General features: G+C 37.5%; 1 protein-coding gene across 11 annotated transcripts; it reads right to left on the bottom strand.

The window, feature by feature from the left end:
• Positions 1 to 17,571: 17,571 nt before the first annotated feature.
• LOC110868348 lies at positions 17,572 to 21,771 on the bottom strand. 11 transcript variants are annotated; one of them, XR_004862532.1, is made up of 9 exons: positions 21,548 to 21,771; positions 21,335 to 21,382; positions 21,097 to 21,207; positions 20,908 to 21,009; positions 20,720 to 20,818; positions 19,618 to 19,918; positions 19,398 to 19,505; positions 18,755 to 19,206; positions 17,799 to 18,243 (listed from the first exon to the last, which is right to left on the bottom strand). XR_004862532.1 is itself a non-coding variant. In XM_035975221.1 (7 exons), the coding sequence occupies exons 4-7, from the start codon at positions 20,930 to 20,932 to the stop codon at positions 19,463 to 19,465; spliced, it is 468 nt and encodes a 155-aa protein (XP_035831114.1). In that variant the 5' UTR covers positions 20,933 to 21,009; positions 21,097 to 21,207; positions 21,335 to 21,382; positions 21,548 to 21,771; the 3' UTR covers positions 19,398 to 19,462. The 11 variants fall into 11 exon arrangements, 3 of the variants coding, with proteins under 3 accessions (XP_035831114.1, XP_035831113.1, XP_035831112.1); XR_004862529.1 differs by having other exon boundaries at positions 17,572 to 17,814; positions 17,909 to 18,243; positions 19,398 to 19,918; positions 21,285 to 21,572; XR_004862530.1 differs by having other exon boundaries at positions 19,398 to 19,918; positions 21,285 to 21,382; positions 21,548 to 21,682.
• Between the last annotated feature and the right edge of the window lie 928 nt (positions 21,772 to 22,699).

Here is a 22,699-nt window from a genome sequence, read left to right as displayed (position 1 = left end):
TTAAGGGTTGTTTGTTCAACTTAGCCTACAAGGGCGTTTTGGTCGATTTTGGTCCTTTTACGACGAAGGACTCTCTCTCAAATTATTCGACCAAAATAGCATTCTTAACTACAACATAATTATGCGTACCTGGCCCGGATCAGTAAGTAGACCCGATTTATACCTCGTTTTCATTATCACACCATCAATGGTGACGTAATTATCCAATTTGCTAATTGGTCCTGTTAACATAAGACTTGACAACCACATTAGTCGATATTGTCAAATGGTGTTATCACCACCATTCGACCCGTTTGGAGCATATGCCCACATTATCTATTTAATCAAAAACATCGTTTTTGATCTCCAATTCATACATCCATCTCATCCCGGATTTTATTACCATACCCCCCTTTTTTTTTCTTTTACACTCTTTTCTTACAAATTCAACCCATTACGGCTTACGCCATGGGTATCCTTTTAACCTTGATTTACATTAGTCAATATTTGACAAATTTCCATATTTCCAATATTATTGTTATCACGTTTACATTGTATCAAATAAACGGGTATTCTACATAAGTGTGTAAATTACACTTACCTTGCATCCGAGCTACGCTTTTCTTCTATGCTTGACTTGTTTGACCCGCTTTCACTCCAAGCTTCACCTGGCTTGTTTAAGCGCCAACTATTATCCATCATTTACAAGGCGGTTAAATTAGTCAATAACAATCACGACTATTCCACCTCACTTATTTTCTATGTCTAATTATCATTCATCACATCGTAGGTCAGTTTGACTTTTTCTAAAAGTCAAATGCCCGTTTGTATACTAATTGCATAATCGAGTTCATCAACTAGTTTTAGCGTTCTTTAATTACCCGGTAGGCGTTATCTTAGACCACCGTTTTAACCAAAGTTCTAACCACGTTTATCACATTTAGAACTCTCTTTAATCACATTTTGCATAATAGCCAAAACATCACAATTAGGTGTTTTAACTACAAAAATTCTAGTTTCGAGCCTTCTTTGAGGCATTTCAACAAACTCTTTAAGGGCAGAATTTCACATGTTATTTATCAAGTCTCTAGCTTATTTCTTAGCCCTAATTTCACATAAACCAACCATCTTACAAAGTTGTTAACTTCTATAATTCTGAAGTCACTTCACAATTGTCAAATTACACTAGAATATCACCCAATTTCCTAGTGTTTATTAAAATCTACATAACCCACTAATCACCTACAATGGTGATCATGGATTTTACTAAAATCTCACATGATTTCAACTTGTATTTGCCTAGGGTTTGTCCCTAGACACTATATTGTTCCTAAATCATCATAAAACAAACATGCAACCATGAATTTCAGATTTTTCCCAATTTCATGAGAATTTCGAGTTGAGAGTTTTCATCAAATTTTACATACCTTGAAATCCTCTTGTGATGAGGATCAATAATCTATGCTCGATTTTCGATTTCAGCTTGATTTGAGCCCTCAATTTTGTGAAATATGTGATGAACTAGGGCTTGGTGAGGAGCTCAGGTCGCCCCATGCGTCCCATGTACGACCAGACATCTCAATTGAGATGTTTGGTTTTGTTTTTAATTAAAACCAATAATATAAGTTTCATTTTTAACAACATTGGCCCCTCTAATTTGGTTAGTTAATTAAGTAGGGCACAACCTACTTATTTCTAACAATATTCCCCACTTATTAATTAGGTTAATTATTCCTAGTTAGCTTACTGGGTTCGGGAAGTCATAACCCGTTTTATTTTAAGTCCCGTTAACTCAGGCTCTTATAAACTTAATTCCTTAAAAAACTTTGATTCGTTTTTATTTAATATTAGGATTTCTTATTTAAATCCAAATATTTGCCGGGTTATTTTTACTAATAACGGTACGTTACCCGTCTTTTAGTATTAACAGAGTTTAATTACCAAGCCCGTTTTCAGGGTGTTACAAATCTTAAGATCCCTTTATGTCTATCTCGGTGAATTTTGATGCCAATGACGTAAGAAGCATCTCCGAGATCCTTCATGTCGAAGTTATGCGAGAGTAACCACTTCGACTCATGCAACATGTCTAAACTATTACTTGCCAATAGAATATCATCTACGTAAAGGACAAGTATAGTAAATTTGCTCCCACTCATCTTGAGGTAGGTGCATTGATCCACTTGATTCTTCATAAAACCTTGTTTCTTCATGACTTATTCAAACTTGAGGTACCATTGATGTGATGCTTGTTTTAACCCGTAAATGGATTTCTTCAACTTACAGACTAGATGCTCCTGACTCTCAGGTTTAAAGCCTTCAGGTTGTTTCATATAAACATCTTCGTCTAAGTCTCCGTTAAGGAAAGCGGTTTTAACGTCCATCTGATGCAACTCTAAATCAAAATAAGCTACTAGGGCCATGACGATCCTTAATGAATCTTTACGAGAGACAGGTGAAAACGTCTCTTGATAATCAATTCCCTCTTTCTGAGTGTAGCCCTTTGCAACCAATCTCGCTTTGTAGCATTCAACGTTCCCATTCGGATTCAGTTTTGTTTTGAACACCCATTTACATCCTACGGGTTTGACACCGTTGGGTAATTCTACCAAATCCCAAACGTCACTTTTCTTCATGGATTCAAGCTCATCAATCATTGCTTTATTCCATTCAGAAGACTGATCACTGCTAATGGCTTCATTATAAGAGATAGGATCATTGAGCTTTCCGGGATCCATTTCAGTCAGGTAGGTAACATAATCATCCCAATTAGTAGGCCTTCTTTGCCTAGATGACCTCCTGAGTGGATTATTGGGTTCAACGTTGTCTTGGTTTTGAGCGTTTGATGTGCCTTCGTCATGAGGTATAATGGGTTCTGATTGTGGAGGTAAATTTGGAGTTGGTGCAGTAGCTTCAGGTGCAGTAGTTGCATTGGGTACAAGAGGAATAATCGGAGTAATGGTAAGCGCCGAATCTCCCCCCCCCCCCCCCCCCGTGTCTTGTACTTCTTGCAATTCTTCGTAAGGGTTGGTACTGCTCCCACTGACCTTGAAATCCTCCAGGAATGCAGCACGCTTGGTTTCAACAATACGGGTGACATGAGAAGGACAATAGAAACAATAACTGTGACAACCCGACTTCCAAGGTTAGTGTTGTTTCGTTTCTTGATCTTATTTTCTATTTATCCCTCGCAAATGCTTCCTTCTATGTTAATCGTGTTAAACGTTTTACTTGATGTTAAACGTAATTGAAATTTATGTTGGTCGAGGAAATTGTCGAACTACTCTAAATGGTTAATGATTGGGTTGGGCCGAGTGAGGACTCGGGCCGCACACACAGAAACTCTTTTAAGTTGTTGCACACTCGCCTCACTTTATAATATCTCGGCCCACACTGGTTAGTTGGCCCGTAATGAACAACTTAGACACATGTGGCGACTGGCCCACCCTTCACGAGTTTGAGTATCTTGGCCCGATTCCCTTGTAGCCAAGAAGAAGTGGGATCGGCCCACATGATTTAGGGTATTAGTGTTATATATTTAGATTATGCGTAACCCTTATACTCCTCATGATTACCATCAAATCAAACCCTACCTATCTATTGAGTGACGGCAGTAGCAAAACCTCAGTTGAGATCATCATCATCACCGGTTAGTGTACCCCTTGTTTGTTTAATGATTAGCTATTGATTCTATGTGAACACATATTGATATGTTAGAAATAATACATGTGCCATGTGATAATAAATGTAACCGACGATCAAAAACTGCTGATGATGATGCTTGGATTTAGTGTGTGTATGGAAACATGAAACATGTGATAGGTTGGTAGTTGTGTAATAAAAGGTGTATGTAATATTTTGACTTTGTGTGAATGTGTGATATGTTAATGGATATACATGTAGTAGTTATTGGTTCAATACCATTGAAGGAATTGGGCATGTGAAATCTAATCAAATAATATGCACACTTTATAGCCTTGTCAGTAAACATGTGCCACAAATGATCAAATGTTGTGTAGTTGGGAAAATAAAAACTTGTGAAAATGGCGGCCATGTGTTGTGTTGTGTGTTGAACTATGAGCTAACTAAAAATGGTGGGACATCATAATAGTTTTGGCAGTAATGTTAAGAGATATTAAGGTGGGAATGACCTGACCAATTTCACATGTGAAACCGCCCACATGCACTCGGATATTAAGGAGGGTTAGACCTGGGGCTTTGATTGATGGCATAACAGTGGTTACAAATGGGGGAGGGTTAGAAACTAAGTAGGTTACATTTAAACAAATTAATTTTTATAACAGAAACGCACGGACTGTTAACTAGTTATCGGGCCGAAGAGTCTGGGGGTGCATAGCCGGGTAAGATGTAACTGGGCTACTTGTCTATGAGGCCTCAGGCAAGCCCACTTCATTCTATTGGTAGATAGGCTAACTGGACCATGACAAGCCGGTTGGCTACTTTGGTTATGTTAAGTGAGGGTAGTATAAATTGCAAGCCAGTAAACATTGTGTCTTATGTTGATTGAAATGTGTCATGTGTTGAATTGTTGGCCCGGTAATATATGTTACAGAATTTAGATAGCTTCACCTGAATGAATGGATATGGTTGTGTTATTGTTTGAGTAAACCGATATGTGAATTGGTTGGAACTGGAACCATATGTGTGTGCTAGATGGTTAACTGTTGGGTAGTACAAGAACCGAGAACATGCGGTATATGCTTATGGTAATTGTTGTGCGTGACAATGTGATTAACTTGAATACAAACTAATTGTGACATACCCGTGAATATCATAGGCGTAAACTAACTAAGTGTGATCAAGTAACTGGTCCTACCGAGCAAACCCAAGGTGAGTTCACTACTTTGAGCATGCGTCCCGGTGGTTGGGACAGTCAGTGGATATCCCGAGGAGGGATAAGTCTTTTGGGTAAAAAACGGGTATATATTGGATAATATTCTCATTCTATCATTCTTAAGTCCCATTCATTGTTACCGAGGAGGTAACGGGTATTAGTTGGTAGCGCTACTTAGGTTTGGCACCCTCACCCCGTTCCTGAGAGAGGGCGGGTGTGAACTAATGACCCAGTCGGGCCCAGTGCTTTGATAGGAGCACTAGGGAAAGGGCAAAACATACATCAGGAGCCGTCTTGTTCAGTATCGAGATATTATCAATATTACTTGCATTTGTTAATGGACTGTTTTATACACCTGGTAACCAACATTTCCATAAACTGTGAACTCGCCAGCTTTGTCTGATACACTTGTTGCATGCTCGCAGGTCGTTAGATTTCTTGGATGAGGAACTTGCTGTTTTGGAGCGGTTTGAGTGGTCATGGGTCGTGCTGATTGGATACACTTATTGGGATATTGGTTTTTCATGCATTTATTTTGAGAATATTTAAATTATGGTATTGATAACGCTTCCGCCGAATACGTTGGTTTTCTTTCGTATAAACTCATGTTGGAATTTCATAATTAAATGGAGAGTTTTATTTTATTAGTGTGGGTTCAATGTAATTAGTGGCTCATTGTCAGTTCGTCACACGCCTAACAGGGACACTCCCTAGGTGGTATTTTGGGGGTGTGACAATAACCCTTTGAATTATCAGGATACCCGATAAAGAAACAGGTAACTGTTTTAGGGTCAAGTTTCCTTAGGAAAGGATTATAAATTTTTGCTTCAGCAATGCAGCCCCATACTTTCATATATTTAAGACTCGGTTTCCTTCCTGTCCAAAGTTGATAAGGAGTTTTAGGGACAGACTTAGAAGGAACTCTATTGAGTATATGAACAGCTGCTTTTAACGATTCAGTCCAGAGGAATAATGGTAAATTAGTGTTGGCTAACATACTGCGCACCATGTTCATAAGGGTACGGTTTCTTCGTTCAGCGACACCATTCTGCTGAGGTGTACCAGGCATGGTGTATTGGTTCACAATCCCCTGGCCCTTACAAAACTAATAAAATGGACCAGGAGCTTGACCCACATCAGTATGTCTTCCATAATATTCACCGCCTCTATCTGATCTCACAACTTTAATCTGACGATCTAATTGCTTTTCAACTTCAGCCTTATAATCTTTAAAAGTTGTAAGAGATTCAGACTTCTCCTTAATAAGATACAAGTACATGTAATGAGAATAATCATCAATGAAAGTGATAAATGAAGTATGTCCTGTTATGCCAGCGATTTGGTAGGGACCACTAATGTCAGTGTGAATGAGTTCTAATAAATTAGAGCTCCTAATGGCACCTTTCTTATTCGCTAATGTCATTTTACCTTTAAGACATTTGACACATGTTCCAAAATCAGAGAAATCGAGAGGAGGTAAGACTCCATCCTTTACGAGACGATTTAATCGTTCTCTTGAGATGTGGCCTAAACATTGATGCCACAACATAGACGAAGTCTCTAAATCTCGTTTCTCTTTCATCTTTGTGAGTGATTCATTAATGTTATATGACAAAAAAGAGTTGGAAAAATCATCATCTAGTTCTAATCTATAGAGACCACCATCCAGAATACCAGTACCATAAAGAACAATATCATAGAGGATAGAGAGTTTGCGATGACCATGGGAAACAATAAAACCGTCCATGTCTAACTTTGGTCCTGATACAAGGTTCCGAGTTACCTCAGGAACATATAAGGTATCATAAAGTTTAATACATAAACCAGTTATCATAAATAATTGTAATGTTCCAATGGCCTTCACTTCTAATTCTCGATAATCCCCAACCTTAAGCATTCTTTGGTTTCTTTCCAGCTTCCGGATTGTAAGGAATCCCTTAGTTGAATTGGTAACATGAACCATAGAACTAGAATCAAACCACCAAGAATTAGCATGAACATTTAAATTATAGGACTCAAGTGTCATAAAATAATCGTTACCTTTCTTGGCCAGTGTCACACCCCAACCGATGGCGGAAACATCGGGGTGCGAGCACTGAACGTTCAGATTGCTCATGAGATTCCAAAACACTAAAAGTTTCGATAGATATTAATCAAGATTTCATAACAAATCGTCTAAAAGCATCAAACATCCAAATTATCAAATACAATCATCCAAAATAGTTTCAAAGTTTCTAAATTTAACTAAGATGTGTTTCTAAGCAGCATCCTAGTAAGTTCCTGATTCACAGCATCCTATCAGCCTGCAACATGTATTAAAATAGAGTTAGTACAAAATTGTACCGGCGAGTATACAAGTTTGAGTATATAGAATAATAGATTAAAACAACTCATATCCACAATGTAATTAATAAAAATAGTTTCAGCGGTGCTAGTGTTGCAGTCCAACTAGTGATAGCCCAAGTATCCCGATGCTTTAGTGTTTACCCAAGACTCAAGGTAAACTAGAATCCTCCTAACAATACCCCCGAGAATAATGGGGAGGTGCATCTCCTATAGCGCTACTATTGTTAAGGCGGAACTACACCCTTCTGGATTAAACGTCACATAGCACAAAGAATCAAGAATCACAAGTTTCACGTACACATAGGATAGAGTTTAGGTTCAAAAGTATCAAGTTTCATGGTTTATAGAATACATGTTACATCCCAAAGTTTAAAGAGAAAAGGGACCGAGTATACTCACAGTGATTGCTTGACAGTTAAGACTGTTATTGGATCAAAGGGAGCTCTTTTAGAATTTGCCTGATTTGATTAAAACAGATAAGAGTCGGGCAGAGTAACGAGATTGCACGAAGTGTCGGATCAGTCACTGGATCGAATGGCTGTCCGATCAGATTGCCACTCGATCGGGTGACTAATGTGTGAACGGGACGGGTGGCTGTCTGATCGGATTGCCACTCGATTTGAGGGTCAAGTGTTTGTTAAGTGTTTTGGTCACTCCGATCGGATGGCTGTCCGATCAGATGGCCATCCGATCGGGTTGCCATTCGATCAAGGATCCCAAAGTTTCAAGTCTCTGAAAAAGTTTCCAAGTGTTGAAAGATTATGAGACAAGTGTCACCTGATCGGGTGGCTGCTCGATCGGATGGCTATCCGATCGGATTGCCACCCGATCGAGTGGTCCTCGTCTCGTCTAAAATTTTGTAAAGTTTTTGAGTTTCTGGTTTAACGACGATGGCACGGTACGTATTGAGACAACAGTAAACTCATCAATATTCAACCGTTCTGATCGGATGGGAATCACCCCTGTCCGATCAGTCGTCTTGTTCATAACGAGTTCATATCGGAATCCGTATTCCGACCATCTTTCCCGGCATCAACCTGTTTCTAAACCAACTCCAGACCATTCATCAAGTCTACAGTCCGTTTAGACCCGGATTCCTCCGTTTAAAGTGAAAAGTTGAAGAAAAGATGAAGATAGCTTTAAGTTTTAGCTTGAAAAGTCTAGATTTAACATAGATTCAGTGAAAAACACATGGAATTCCTCAGATCTGAGCTAGATCTTACCAGGAATGACATCATATGGTATTTTGTACCGACCACCATGATGACATCATCCTCAAGAACTCGGATCTAAGAGATTTCACGGTGAAAAGTGAGATTTCAAAGGAGAATCTCGTAGGAAATGATGTGTAGATCAAGAAGGTACAAGGATCTAGCGTAAAATGTATCGAAATCGTCGAGAAATCGAAGAAATATGGTGTGCGTGCGTCTGGGTCGAGTGAGGCTGTCACATCAGTGAAGGACTGATGTGACAGGCCTATTTATAGTGTCAGAGAGAAGCTAGGGCGGTGTGCACTCGAATCGGATGGCGGGTCGATCGAGTGGCCATCCGATCGGGCGGTCATCCGATCGGATTGCCACTTGGTCAATCCTATCCTTCCCGTGTTCCCGCCTTTGATTCGTTTGCGCGTTAGATTAAGCGTTGCGTTGCGTATTATTTTGGTAAAAGTATTACATAACTAGATTACATCATAAACACCAAAAGTTTCCAAGTTTTATAGATTCCGCCAGTGACAAGATTCCAGTCTCTCGTTCAACCAAGAATCAAGTTGCACGAGTCTCAAGAGTCAAGCACCAAATAAGTATCAAGAGTCAAGAGTCTAGTTTCCCAAGTATCAACTATCAAGGATCCAAGTATCAAGTGTCTAGATTTAAGTGTCAAGTCTCATAGTATTAAGTATCAAGAATCAAGATTCAAGTATCAAGGATCAAGTATTATAGTATTTAAGACTCAAAGCATTAAAAGTATCAACATTACATAGATTAGGGACTAAAACTGACACTAGGCAAACTATAGGGACTAAACTTGCCAAAAGCCTAAAGTTTGGGGACGCAGGGCGTTACAGCCAGCCACTCCTTAAAGTCAGGGCATTCCTTCTGCATATGTCCTGCCTTTTTACAGAACTTGCAGTGGATTCTGCCTAAGGAGTTCTTAGAGCTGGAAGGTGCACTTGTATTAGGATTTGGCCTTTGGACTTTTGAAGCATCCTTCCTCTTATGATTGTTCTTCATTTTCTTAGAGTTGGAGGTGGTGAAGTTAGCAACATCAGTAGTGCGATCCATCCTCATACGCTCTTCCTCCTGTACGCACATAGCGACCAACTCACTCATCGTCCATTTGTCCTTCTGAGTGTTATAGTTAATCTTGAATGCTTCAAAGGACGAAGGAAGCGAAGTAATGATGAAATGAACGAGGAAACCATCACTGATTTCCATTTCCAGCCCCTTCAGCTTTTTTGGCCATGTCATTCATCATCATGAGGTGCTCGCGAATGCCGCTCCTCCCATCATACTTAGTTGTCACCAGCTTGAGGATAGGAGTACTAGCGTGTGCTTTAGACGTCCCCTTGAATTGTGCCTCCACAGAAGCCAAGTAGTTTTTAGCATCTTCAGAATCAGGAATGGTTCCTCTGATTGCATTGCTTATGGACTGCTTCATAAACATAAGAGACATGCGATTACACCTAGTCCACTTTTCATGAGTCAACTGCTCAGCAGCAGCACTTTGAGGAGTAAGGTCCGCTGGCTTATTCTCTCTTAGAGCATAATCAAAGTCCAGCAGTCCAAGCGTAAGCATGAGAGCATCCTTCCATGCAGTAAAGTTATCACCAGTCAAAGGTGGAATCCCGCAATTGGGTGCTAATAGTGGAAATAAGATGAGCAAGTTATGATTCTAAGAAAGAAGTCCTAATGTGATCTAAGGGCATATTATACTAAGGCAGGCATAAATAATGACCATTTTAGTTATGAAGCTGTGATATTGTCTATTACTAACATCAAATTAATAGACTTAGTTAAAATTCTACTTAAACGAAGACAAATCAGCTTTGGCCAGAAGTTTATCATTTAAGTATGTGTGTAAAGTGTTTGTGACAAATCAACTTTGGCCAGAAATGAAACAACCACTTTAGTTATGCACTTCTTAAGTATGCTATACATGAAATAATTAAATCAGCTTTGGCCAGATATTATGACATTCACGTTTGTAATGCACACTCAACGTAGCTTTCGTAATACTTGAATGATAAATAGATGTATCAAATCAGCTTTGGCCAGAAATGATACATCAGAAGCTCATTCAAGTTAAGCGATTTTGGTTTTGTAAAACATTATCTGATTCTGATTAATTAAGTATTTACATAACCAATTATTTAATAGCAAACCACCTATTCGCGCAGGGTTCGGGGCGGAGCCCCGAGCCAAATTTTAGTTCACATTAAATAGCCTAAAGTAATGAGGTTGAGACATCGAGTTAGTCTTAGGTTTCGAGTCAGATCTCGACTCAGTTATAAGGTTTCGACTCAATTATGAGGTGTCGAGTGAGATCTCGAATCGCAACCTTGGTCTCGAGTCAGAATCATGGTCTCGAGCTGTAAAGATTTAAGAACCCTTATGATTTCGAGTCGAAAACTTATGGTCTTGAGTCGAAATCTTGGTCTCGAGTCGCAACCATGATCTCGAGTCATGAAGGACTGAAAACCCTTAGGATTTCGAGTCGAGACCTTGTGGTCTCGAGTCGAAATCTTGGTCTCGAGTCGCAACCATGGTCTCGAGTTGTGAAGATTGAAGAAACCCTTTGATTTCGAGTCGAGACCATGTGGTCTCGAGTCGAAATCTTGGTCTCGACTCGTTAATGATGACCTCGAACCTCTGTAGACAGCTGTTGTTGTGAAAACGTAACTGAAAATTCGAATTCTTAGGGATTTTGAGATATGGTTTCCTGTTTTAGTGATGATCTAATTTATCAAAATATTTCGAAAAATTTTATCTGATTATCAATTAACAGTTTTCGAATAAACTTAGAAGATAAAATTGGATCAAACAGGAAAAAACACTCATTAATCCTAATTACATTCCAAAACATAAAGAAATTTTCGAATTTTCCTAAGAACATGTGATGAACCCTAAAAAGGTAAAACATAACTCTGGGATCCAAAATCTGAGTTTTAAGACTTCCGTTAACAGATTTCGGACATAAAATTAACCCATTATGATTTCGAGCCAAATATTAAGAATTCTCTTTCTGAAAATAGTGATCCGGCACAAAAGGACTCGAAAACAGCCATGATTTTATAAGACTTTTCTAAACTTCTGTTTTCCAGATTTCTATCCCAGAATAATGGATACGAAAACAGAACTGATTAATCAACATATTCTCTGATACCACATGTTGAATCAGTTCTGTTTTAAACATAATGGAAAACATGTAAACATACCTGTTACAGCAGACAGTGCAGTGGAGAATCCAGTCAGAGAAGAAGCCATTGAGTTCGACATCTTTGTCAAGGTGATCTAGTTCCTCCTTAGGGTGCAAACTGATGATGGTGATGATGAAACCGAAAAGGGTATCGGTTTAGGAGAAGAGGGTCGATTATGATGTTATGAGAATTAGGTTATGTGTCTAACCTTAGAACCTCTACATAAGTCTCCTTATATATGCACCCAAGAGGAAACCTAATTAGTTAATAAGGGTAATATGGTCCATAAACAATTACCAACTAATTATTTAATAGGTTATTATATATTTTGATCTATATATTATGTAAATGATTATAATGGCTACTAAATTAAATATTAAGTCATAATATATTTAATCTTACAGTTATATGTTCCCTTCACACAAATTAGTCTCTATTACAACTCCATGTGTCTTCCTTGGGTATCCATCTAATCATTGTTACGATCATTGCCTCAATTTTCACACCAAGACATTGAAATTTCCATCATGTAATCTTTGTTGAGTCATATATTACGTTTGCTTTAGCATGAAACATGGCATTACAAAAAAAAAACTAATTTGTGAGCTTAACATTCATATCACCAAAACTCTTATAACGAATGTGACTTGGGTTCTCGCCCTAGACTACCTATGGAATACGGTAGTATAAACACAAGTTTCATGTAGAAGTCTCTTTGGCTTGATATAAAGCTTGTTTGGTCACTATTGGCAAGAGCCTGATATTGATTGTTATGAAATATTTAAGTAGGTTGTCAAACTAGCAACAAGTCGTATTGTCCTCGGTTTGGATGAATCTCGATCTTGGCCTACACACTAGTTGGATATGAAGAACACTTGTATTCATGATTAACTTAACAAGGGAATATACATGTGCAACATTATAGGTTTTGTGGATTCTTACCACTCATATTATGTATGTAGGTATTAAAATTTGTGAACGGTCTAAAGCAGACACCCATGCACGGTACCAACAATTCGCGACTTACATGGCTCACCTTCGATTAGAAACAACCTATCAAACACATCCATATTTGTCAACCTATGCACTTTTTTTACTATTATACTTGGATGGTATCATACTTACTTGCTCCCATAGCGACCTGATTCATTGTACAATCACATAGGGCTGTTCAAATAGCTCATGGCTCCAAACTTATTCGCAAATAGCTCGCTTGAAATTAGCACTTGTAGTTTTCGAGCCAAGCCAAGGTGAGTTTGTTCGTTGGTCGTTTGAATATATTAACAAAGGTCGCATAAAGTAGTTCATGTATAATTGCCCATAAAAGTCCATATTCTTTCTTACCCTATAAAGAATTCTAGCGACAAAAAAACTTCTTCGGTCTCAGGGTTTAACTTTATAAGGCTACACTCTTCTCCAGCAGGGGACTCTACCATATATTTTTCCAATTGTTTGGGTGTAATGATATATGAAATATGTACATAAGTTGTTGGTGTATCATTTCCTGTAAGTATCTTTTATTTGTATTCGTCTGAGACAAGTACAATATAAAGAGTTCTAACGCAGTGTAGCCAGGGTGCCTATTAATATATCTTGTTTGTATTCATCTAGATGCATTATTGTTAGAGTTCTAATGCAATGTAGCCAGGGTGCCTATGTAACAACCCTCAAAATTATTCCCGACGACAACCCATAATCAAAACTAGAACTGCGCGTGATGAAACTTGTATACCCAACTTAGCGGTTAAGAAAACTTGCCGGTTAATGAACCAACCCGCACAAAAGTACCCTCATTAGACTCGCAATTAAAAACCGAACTATTTAGGATCGAAACCCGTCATACGCAATAAGAACCAGCACGAAAATCGATACAAATGCGCGATTGGACGAGAAAAGCGGCCAGGGACACGTGTCACGACGTCGCGCCACGTAATCAAGGACAATCATTGGAACGTGTTGGTTTGTATCTTCCACGTCCAGTATTTAGTTGATGTATAAGAATTTATACATCTTTTAAACATCAAATACGCCCCGTCTATGCGAAAACTCTTTGTATTTTCATTGATTTTGGTACTCATTTAAGTTGTTTGTGAAAATACAGGTCCGGGCTTCGGCCCGGTGATGAAACGGAGGCTTTTAGAGCAAAATGGAGCTAAAATGATGCATTCCAGCAAACTGCCAGATATGGCACTACGGTGCCAAACAGTGGCACGACCGTGCCAGGCCTTCCGACGTCGGCACCCTCAGCCAGCACTAGCATCCAGCACAACCGCCATCAAAATTCAGGGGAGCACTACCGTGCCAAACACTGGCACGACCGTGCCAACCACTGGCATGACCGTGCCAGGTCAATTTAAGCTCCAGATCAGCTTGTTTCCGAGATCGATCTAGTTGTTACCGAGCACTATCGGCTCGCACGACCAGACCATGCCCGAGCACGGTCGTGCCACCTCGGGAACATTTGAGCGGGATTTTTCCCAAAATGGTAGCAAACAGGGTCAACAATCAAGAAAGTGGTTCTGACACTTGCCAAGCACGACCGTGCCAAAAGGTGGTATGGTAGTGCCAAACGCCCAGAGTTTAAATACGAGTTCCTAGCTCATTTGCAAGGGAGTTGGAGCATTTTGGTGACTTTTTCTCTCAAGAATCTGGTCTTGGAAGCTTGTTGGAGCCAAGAGGGAGCCTTGAAGAGGACTTAATCACTTGAAGATCTACTCAAACATCATTTTAATCTTGTCTTTATCTTGGTTAGATTACTCCATCATGAACAATTTATGTTTATTTGCACTTGATTTGGTAGTCATGAACCTTATGGGCTAAACATTTGTGTTGTCTAAACTATGTTGAAGCTTATGAACATGTGATAATATGGAAGTAGATGTGATGATTGTTCTTGTTAATCTTCATGTTGTCATTTAATCTTGTTCTTGGAGTTCATATGCATGCTTAAAGTTCTTGTTCTTGAATGTTTGCTCATAAGTATTTACATGTTGTGTTGGAAAGCCCATGTAGAGATTATGATTATTGAATCTTGTTAACTTGTTAGTATGATTCATAGCATGAAACTAGGAATGGCGAGTGCTAATGTGATATGAACAATGATATGAGCTTATGTGTGAATTCTTGCATCTAGATTTGGAAAGATCAAAAGTTGTTTATATGAATTCTATAGTTTGTGTTCATGATAGTTTGATGATTTAGGCCAAAGTTGTTAGCTAGCATGACCATGTTTGTGGTTCATATCAAGAACATGATGATAGTGCCAACTACTTAAAGCCAAGTTAGGGTGATTAGTGTGTTGTTCATATTAGTTTTCCCTAATTTGTAGAGTTAGGAGTTTTGACAAACAAATAACTCATGATTAAAGATTAACATCAACTTAGCAAGTGAGCTTAAAAGAATAATTTTTAGGTGATTAGAATGTTAATTCATTTTTAGTTTTCCTAAGAATTATAGACTAGGAAGTCTTGATTGGGGACTTAGTCAAATTTTAGAGCTTGCATCATCAAAAAATCTTCCACCTTGTTGTCATATGTTTGTTAGTGGAGACTTAGTTTAGGCAACCCTTTCTTAGATATTGTTCTTTGTTAGAATTTTTAGTAGTTTATTTATTTGCATGCCAGTTTAGAAAAATCAAACCAATCATTTGAAAAGGCTTTAAAGTAGCAAAAGTTTAGTATCGAGACACCGCATCCACGGATTGATATCCGGTTCTTACCGATTAGCTATATTACCACCCGACGGGTACACTTGCCCTTTTGTGTGTGTAGTTAGTTTTTAGGTGAAAAACCATTTTTAAAACTAAATTTGTGTGAAGAAAAACTCAATTAAAAATATATTTAATTCACGCACATCATTAGTCATGGCCAACTCTATGTTGCTGTATCTAGGGTAAAAAGTACTAAGGGGTTGAAAATTTTGATTTGTGATAAAGCAAAACGAACTGTACAACCACTACTAATGTAGTTTACAAAGAAGTTCTACAAAACCTATGATGACATGTTATGTCATGGTTGATGACCTTTGAACATTTAATTGTGTATCTTCTACTTACTGATATTTATTATAAATTTTGGATGATGTTTTTAGATCGAAAAACATGTAAGAAGTATTATAATGCTTTATAAAACTATGATACTTATGATGTTAGTATTAATGCTTTGAATTTATTAGGTTTGATGTTTTTATTAAATGTTATATTAGTGTATCATGTTTATTGTTATAAAAGAGTATTTATGAATTTACGAATACTCCCGCAATTCGTAAAGAAAAATGTATAGTGATTTGTGTTTTTAATAAATTTTTGTATGGAAATTCTCTAAAGGCTACCTGTGTTTTTAGATGTTACATAAGTGTAAATCATGTAAATTGTTGTCGAATATTTATTAATGTATTAATGTTTATACAATTTGTAAAGGATAAACCTAATAAGTTATGAATTTAACAACACACATGATCATCCATTACAATCTTATGGTAAAATGTGCTAAAATTACATCATGCTAACATCTGTTTGCCCTTATAAAGTCTGTTTCCTCATCCTCTTAACGTCTGTTGACTAACCCATTTTAACCTCTGTTGACTAACCCATTTAACATGGGTTGACTAACATCTGATACTTAACATCTGTCCACGTAGCAACCTCTGTTGGGGATAATGGATGACAATTGTTAAGAAACCCCTGTTGGAAAGCAACAGAGGTATGTGACAGTCGATAGACAACAGCGGTTAGGTTGTGTGTAATACTGGAACTCCTGTTGAATAACTCTGTTGATTATTTGTTCATATCAATTTTGTAAGTCTGCACTAATTATTTTTTTTACTTTCTATTAAAATGTGTTATGCATGGTTTTCTAAAAACCATCCGTGTTTGCACACGGATTTTACTACAAGTTCTCATTAAACCCAATTAAACATAATAGTGTTTTAAAACTTAAACTCATTTAAATGTCACAAAGGCTGAAAGTTTGAAGATGAAAGGGGCCGCAAATTGGCGAAGGGGCAATAATCGCCGAGGGCCTATTTTAGGGACTAATTTTTCTACTCGCTTAGGGTCCCCAAATTCTCAAGGATTCTTTGAGATGACTCTATGGTTAACGTTGTACACTCATTACTTACGTTTATATTTACATATTTTTTTGAACGACGACACTTTTATAAAACCACAAAATACTAGTCGGTGGCTAGAATACAAAGAATGCATTAACATCCGGAAGTTATAAAAAAATGAAATTACACCATAAGGACTATTACGATAACGGGATTTTTGTCATGTGATAGGATTTTTTCATGGTTATATGTTTTGTGACGAATTGGTTGAAACAAATGAACATCTATTATGTAGCACGGTTCCGTCTCTAACTATTTGCGACGACTATGGTTCTTATAGAAAGCGTGTAACATCTTTAATAATGTTCAAGTCTCTGTTTCAACGGTGGTAATAGAGATAAAAATACATATTTTCTCATAAGTAATTCAATCAAAATCAACCAAACAGTCAAACACTGATGCAACAAATATTATATTTGTTGGGACCAAGTCAAAATCTAAAAATAGAAAGAAAAAGCCAAACACAAAGGGTTTTTTCTTTTATCAGAAAAGGAAGCTTTATATTCAAATCACAAATCAAAAAATCTTAAAAAAATCAATATATCATATCAAGTTAGATTATTTGTACTAAAGTAACTACTATGGTATAGAAAAGTCCTTACATATCATATCAAGTTAGATTACTTGTACTAAAATAACTACTATGATATAGAAAGTCCTTGTATAATTTATATAATATAAATTTGTAACATTTCTAAGCATATAGTTTTGTAGACATGGATGTATAAAAGTTTTATACTACATGATTGTCATCTTTTTTTAATTATTTGTGAATACTTACTAATTGTGAGCAATTAAAAGCAAGGTGAGAAATAGGTGGTAAAGTGGGTGCTAGGTAAAAATTTTGAAAGACTAAATTGGTAGGCTTCAATTGACCCGAGAATACTTGTTTTTGTCATTTTAATTGAATTTAGCAAATGATTAACATATAAATATGCTTCTTTGAGCAAACAGTCATGTAAAAACTCAAATCAAAATAAACAAAAACGATATGATTTGTAAACCAATTAGGTCGAACCCCACATGAAAACCACAAGTCACCAAATGCATTATCCTCATCAAGCTCGTTATAATCCCTTCTGATGCATTCTACTCTTTCAAGAACTTCGGCCTTATATATAACATGGAAATTTAGATTAAGCTTGTTGCCCCTTTGTGTGAAAGGTCTCTTTTAGATACATTATATTTGGAATAGGAAGAAATACCTTAACATGACTTTCTATCAGATAATTCAATTCAGATTCAGAACATATGAGTGATGATTCCACAGCTAGTTGTCCCTATCACACAGATGATTAAGCTCTCTTATATACGGTTTGGTGGGGCATAATTTCTCCAAATAAGCAAGTGCATGCGGCTGCGTTCGCTTCGGTTGCGCTGGCTACGGCGTTGCGGCTGCACTCGCTGCGCCGATATATTGCCTTTTCTTGTCCTCAATTGCGGGTGCACTCGCTACGGTGTTGCGCCGGGCTAGCTGGTGTTGTGCTCGCTACGAGTAATTGCCACATAGCCAAGAGAACTTCAATCGAAACGCGGTATCCTGCAACGGGTCAAAAGTCAACACAAGCGTATCTACGTATAGATTTACTACTCATATTTATTACATTTAGAAATTAAGTGTTATTATTGGTTTATAAGAAATTAAGTTTTATCATTATAAAATTTATGACCATTTTGAATCCGCTGTAGCCGAGAACCATGCCAATGTCGGGCTGATTGCAAAAATGCTAAAATGTTAGTGATTCAAGCCCAAACCATGTTTAGAAATTACAAATTTTGACTTGACAAAGTTATTAGGAAAATTGTTTGGGATATTACATAAACATCAGATTTCACATTAGTAAAAAGTACACATTAGACAACAATTAAAGGGTTTGACATGTTCCCCTTTAGCTAAACTTTTTGGTTAAACACGTCAAAAAATGTATTTTTTATATGGGACGGGTTGAGTTGAGTTGACCCACTGACATGATAAAGTTTCTACTAAAAACTAATAATAACTTGCAATTTAGCATGAAATTATTTTATTAAAATCCGAAAGAATTACTAACCAGGAGTGACCAATGGGTAGGGATTCCAAATAAGCTTGTGGTTGCCACACGTCTTTAGTTGATATGTAATTATCTATCTTCCTCCATTGGAGTTGACATATAGTAGCATACCATTTGAACATTCATATATGAAATAATAAATATCATATGATTGCAATTTCTATAGCAGTCAAAAGAGAGAAATAACACAGATATATAATGACCATGAAATCATGCTCAAGTGAAACATGATGGATGAACAAAATGCAGAGTAAAAATAAACCCAACACGTGCATAGGAATCTATTCCAGCCACCAGCAAAAGGAAGTATGAAAGGAAGTTCAAGCTCTAAAAATAACTTATACCTTCAGCACTCTACAATTCGTAGATTTGCAGCACAACCAACTCCTCGATAGGTGCTGACTGGTGTCATCGCATATTCGTACCCATCAAAGACGTGCACTCCATTTTCTCTGCAACATTTTAATTGTAATACGTGAGCTATCCCAAGATTGCAATTTATTGATAGATGCACAACACTAAGTAGTTAATGCGGTCAAAAACCAGATATCGGTCAAGGACCGATATTTGAGACATCGGTAATAGCGGTCACACCAGGGGACTGGCGGCCATATTACCTACATAGGAGCAACAAGAAAGTTACCTGTTTATTTGCTGGGGTACGTCCCCAATAAAGCTGCACAATCTGCTTGCCAATCGTGGTGCCATTTAATTTCTGCAGTGCCTCTTCAGCATTATTTCCCATAAAGATCTAAAACCAATCAAATGTTAGCCACAAATACAGCAAAATTATTAGAAAAAGATAGATTCATTAACAGGAAGTGAGCAACTGCTCTGAGGTTTCTTCAAACTCGCTGCACAACCTGCACATAATATAACCCTGGTATATGTTTCTTTTCTGCAGTTCCGCTAGCGTAGGCAACCGGTTTTGTTCCGCTCGCCACCCAAATATATTTGTCTTTTTAGGGACCCATTTTACCCACTCAAAAGGATAATAGGGGACCGCTCCAACGCACAACAATTTCCTGCACGAGCTGATTGAAAACGACCCAGATGCTTCAGGTTCCCAATCCCACTTATCCCTATTTCCATTTAATTGCAGACCCACCATCATTTCACTTAGAAAACCCAACTCTTGAATCTCTACATCATGTAGTGAACAACCTGGTCAATAGAAAAACATATTAATACGGACCATTTGAGACATGCAAACATCAAAATATGTATCTAAAATATTTGACCAGGCTTGACTTTGACTGAAAACTCTAGGATCTAGATTCAAGACTTCAATTTCTAGGCACTTGATGAGCATTTTTTATTTCTAGGCATTCCTGAGGAATCTAGATGCAACCCTTCAAAATTCCAACAAAGAAAGTTTAAGAAAAATCAAATTACCAAAAGATTGATCATATCAGCATTTCTATAACAATTTTTGGAGACTGGTAGCGTCTCTCAATGAACGGTTTAAGACTAAAAAATATCCTCTAGTGATTGATTTATGCTTAATTTGTAGAAAGGAAACTTTTAGCATCTTAGTTAGTTTCTAGAGTAAGATTTTTTTTTTATGATAAGCTGCAACAATTTGTTTCATACTCACACACTAAAAATTTTAAATATCATAGAGACTTGGTTTATAGCCCACATGTAAAAGGTTACCAATTTGTCAGAGTGTTGTTGAGGCAAATATGAAAAGAGACTTTCTTTGTTTTTTAATGACCAAATTTGAATTAAAAACACGTTTCAATTACTTGCATATTGATCTTACAATTGATTTTGCATTGGCTTTAGCTGGAGTTTGTGATCTATTGGAAAACAAAAATCTATCTTCGGACATCAATAGGAAAAGGGTACGATCAACACCAAAACTCTGCGCTGATTACAATTTTTTTAATTGTAGTAAATGGTAAATGCCAAACCATATTTGCTGAAAGTACATGTTTAGAAATCGAGTTCTTGAATTTGTACCTCTTAATAACACGGGCCATAATAGTTGCCAACTGGCTGTATCGGAACTGGCAATTTGGTATAGAAACCCATTGAAATATACATGTGCCTTTCCACTCACTGTCATGACAAAAAATAAATATGATTTTCATGCTTTAGTAATTAACAAGGAAAATAAGAGAATACAAATATACAGAAGCATAAATTACCATGGATAGAAGTTTCGGTTATCATGATTTGCAGTAAGGAAGAGTCTCACGAAAGCCGAACCTTCAAAAGCCGAGTTATACCATGGATTTCTAGGTAGAGATCTACAACGTAATTTGATTCATATTCAAAATTGTTTAACAAAAGTAGTATTTTGTTTTAAGAGAGCATTATAACATTCAAATGTTTACCTAACTCGATCAGACCATATCTCATGGACAAAACCTGGTAGGAAAATCTTCTACGGGACAGAAGGGATGTGACGTTTCACGATGTTGTTGCCTTATCCACCATCCCTTGGTCTTGTGGTTCAGAACATATACATGAAAAAAATTTCAATATAAAACAATTTATCCACATAAACCAATAGATTTGTTACCTTTTGGTTCATACAATAAATTGCATTCACGTCAGCATCTCGTTTCTCACCTTTTAGAATTCTTCATTGAACAGGTCCGTAACTGGGTGACTCATAAACTGCATGAACAAGTACAAATCAGACTCCAAACATAGAAGAACATGTTTCTTTGAAGGCTTCTCATAATCGAATCAAGAGCATAAAAGAAAACCCTAAAAATCAAGCAGGTGGTTTATAAATTACAAGCCCTAACATGCAGGTGAGAGTGAAAAGGTATCAAAAACCTGATATTGATTAGCTGATGCAGAGGAACGATGGCGTGGAGGCAACACTGGGGAGGAGGAGCAGCGATGGAACTTTTGAAGGCTTCTCTCAATCAATCATCGTTCTTGGAGCAGAGAAAACAAGCGGCGTCTGAGGCAAACGAATTAGGGTTTGAAAAATGAGGAGGAGATCTGAATGTACAGTATGAAGGCCTTTTGATTTTGAGTTTTTCAAGTGCCCGACCAAGCTTTGAAATCCCTCCTAAGGAATTTCAGGGAGTTTGAAAGATGTAAAAATTCATTTGTGCTTTTGAAAATTGTACAAGATGCTTTCAAGACTTGTACATGTTGAAAAAGTGGCAAATGACCAAAACTGCCCCTTGAATATGCATTATACATATAGTATAGATAAGAATTGATGTATTACCTCTTTGGTTTTTTTATGGTTTTTATATTGTAGTAATTTTTTTTGAGAAAATTACGAAATTAGCCAAGAAAATCGTTGACTTACGAAAATAGCCATTTCAGGCGTCCTTGGAGCAGGGCATCACAGATTATGAGGGTTGTTATGCGTCTGCAGGTCTTAAAGATGTGTCAGCCAATAATCAAGCGACACGTGTCCCAATGATTGGGTTTGAAAAGTGAAGATGCTTCCAAGGCGTCTACGAGACGCATCCACTTTAGCTTGCGTCTGGCTTAGTATGATGCGTCTGGCTGGCTCCAATTTTTGATGCGGCGTTAAGAGTCTTTGGAAGCGTCCGCCAAGGTATCACGTGTCAGCTTTTGGATGCCTCTTCAGACTCTTCCAATGCGTCCAAAGACGCTTCCCTTGTCAGCTTTTCGATGCGTCTGCAGCTGCTTCGTATGCGTCTAAAGACGCTTCCCTTGGAAGCTTTTGGATGCGTCTGCCGATGCTTCGTATGCATCTAAAGACGCTTCCCTAGTCAGATTTCAGATGCGTCGTAACACGTTTTCTTATGCGTCTATAGACGCCTCTACTTATGCGGCATGAGACGCTACACGTGTCAACCGAAGACCTGTTCAGACGCATGTAATGCGTCGGTAATCAGAAAAGTACACATTTGACTCTTTAGTACTGACAGACGCATTGTGAGGAGTCTCGAGACGCTTTAGAGAAAAAAATAGTTTTCGTTTTTAGTTATTATATATTAC

Source organism: Helianthus annuus, chromosome 7, assembly GCF_002127325.2.
Source record: "Helianthus annuus cultivar XRQ/B chromosome 7, HanXRQr2.0-SUNRISE, whole genome shotgun sequence".
Lineage (NCBI taxonomy): Eukaryota > Viridiplantae > Streptophyta > Magnoliopsida > Asterales > Asteraceae > Helianthus > Helianthus annuus.
This window is presented reverse-complemented; position numbering and strand designations above follow the sequence as displayed.

What these genes read in the sequence shown, in the direction of transcription:
- LOC110868348 (XM_035975219.1), bottom strand. Translation starts at nt 20,932, where the DNA reads ATGATAACCGAAACTTCTATCCATG. An exon ending in AACCGAAACTTCTATCCATG is followed by an intron (nt 20,819 to 20,907) that starts GTAATTTATGCT and finishes TTGTCATGACAG; the next exon opens with TGAGTGGAAAGGCACATGTA. An exon ending in ATGGCCCGTGTTATTAAGAG is followed by an intron (nt 19,919 to 20,719) that starts GTACAAATTCAA and finishes TCTATTGACCAG; the next exon opens with GTTGTTCACTACATGATGTA.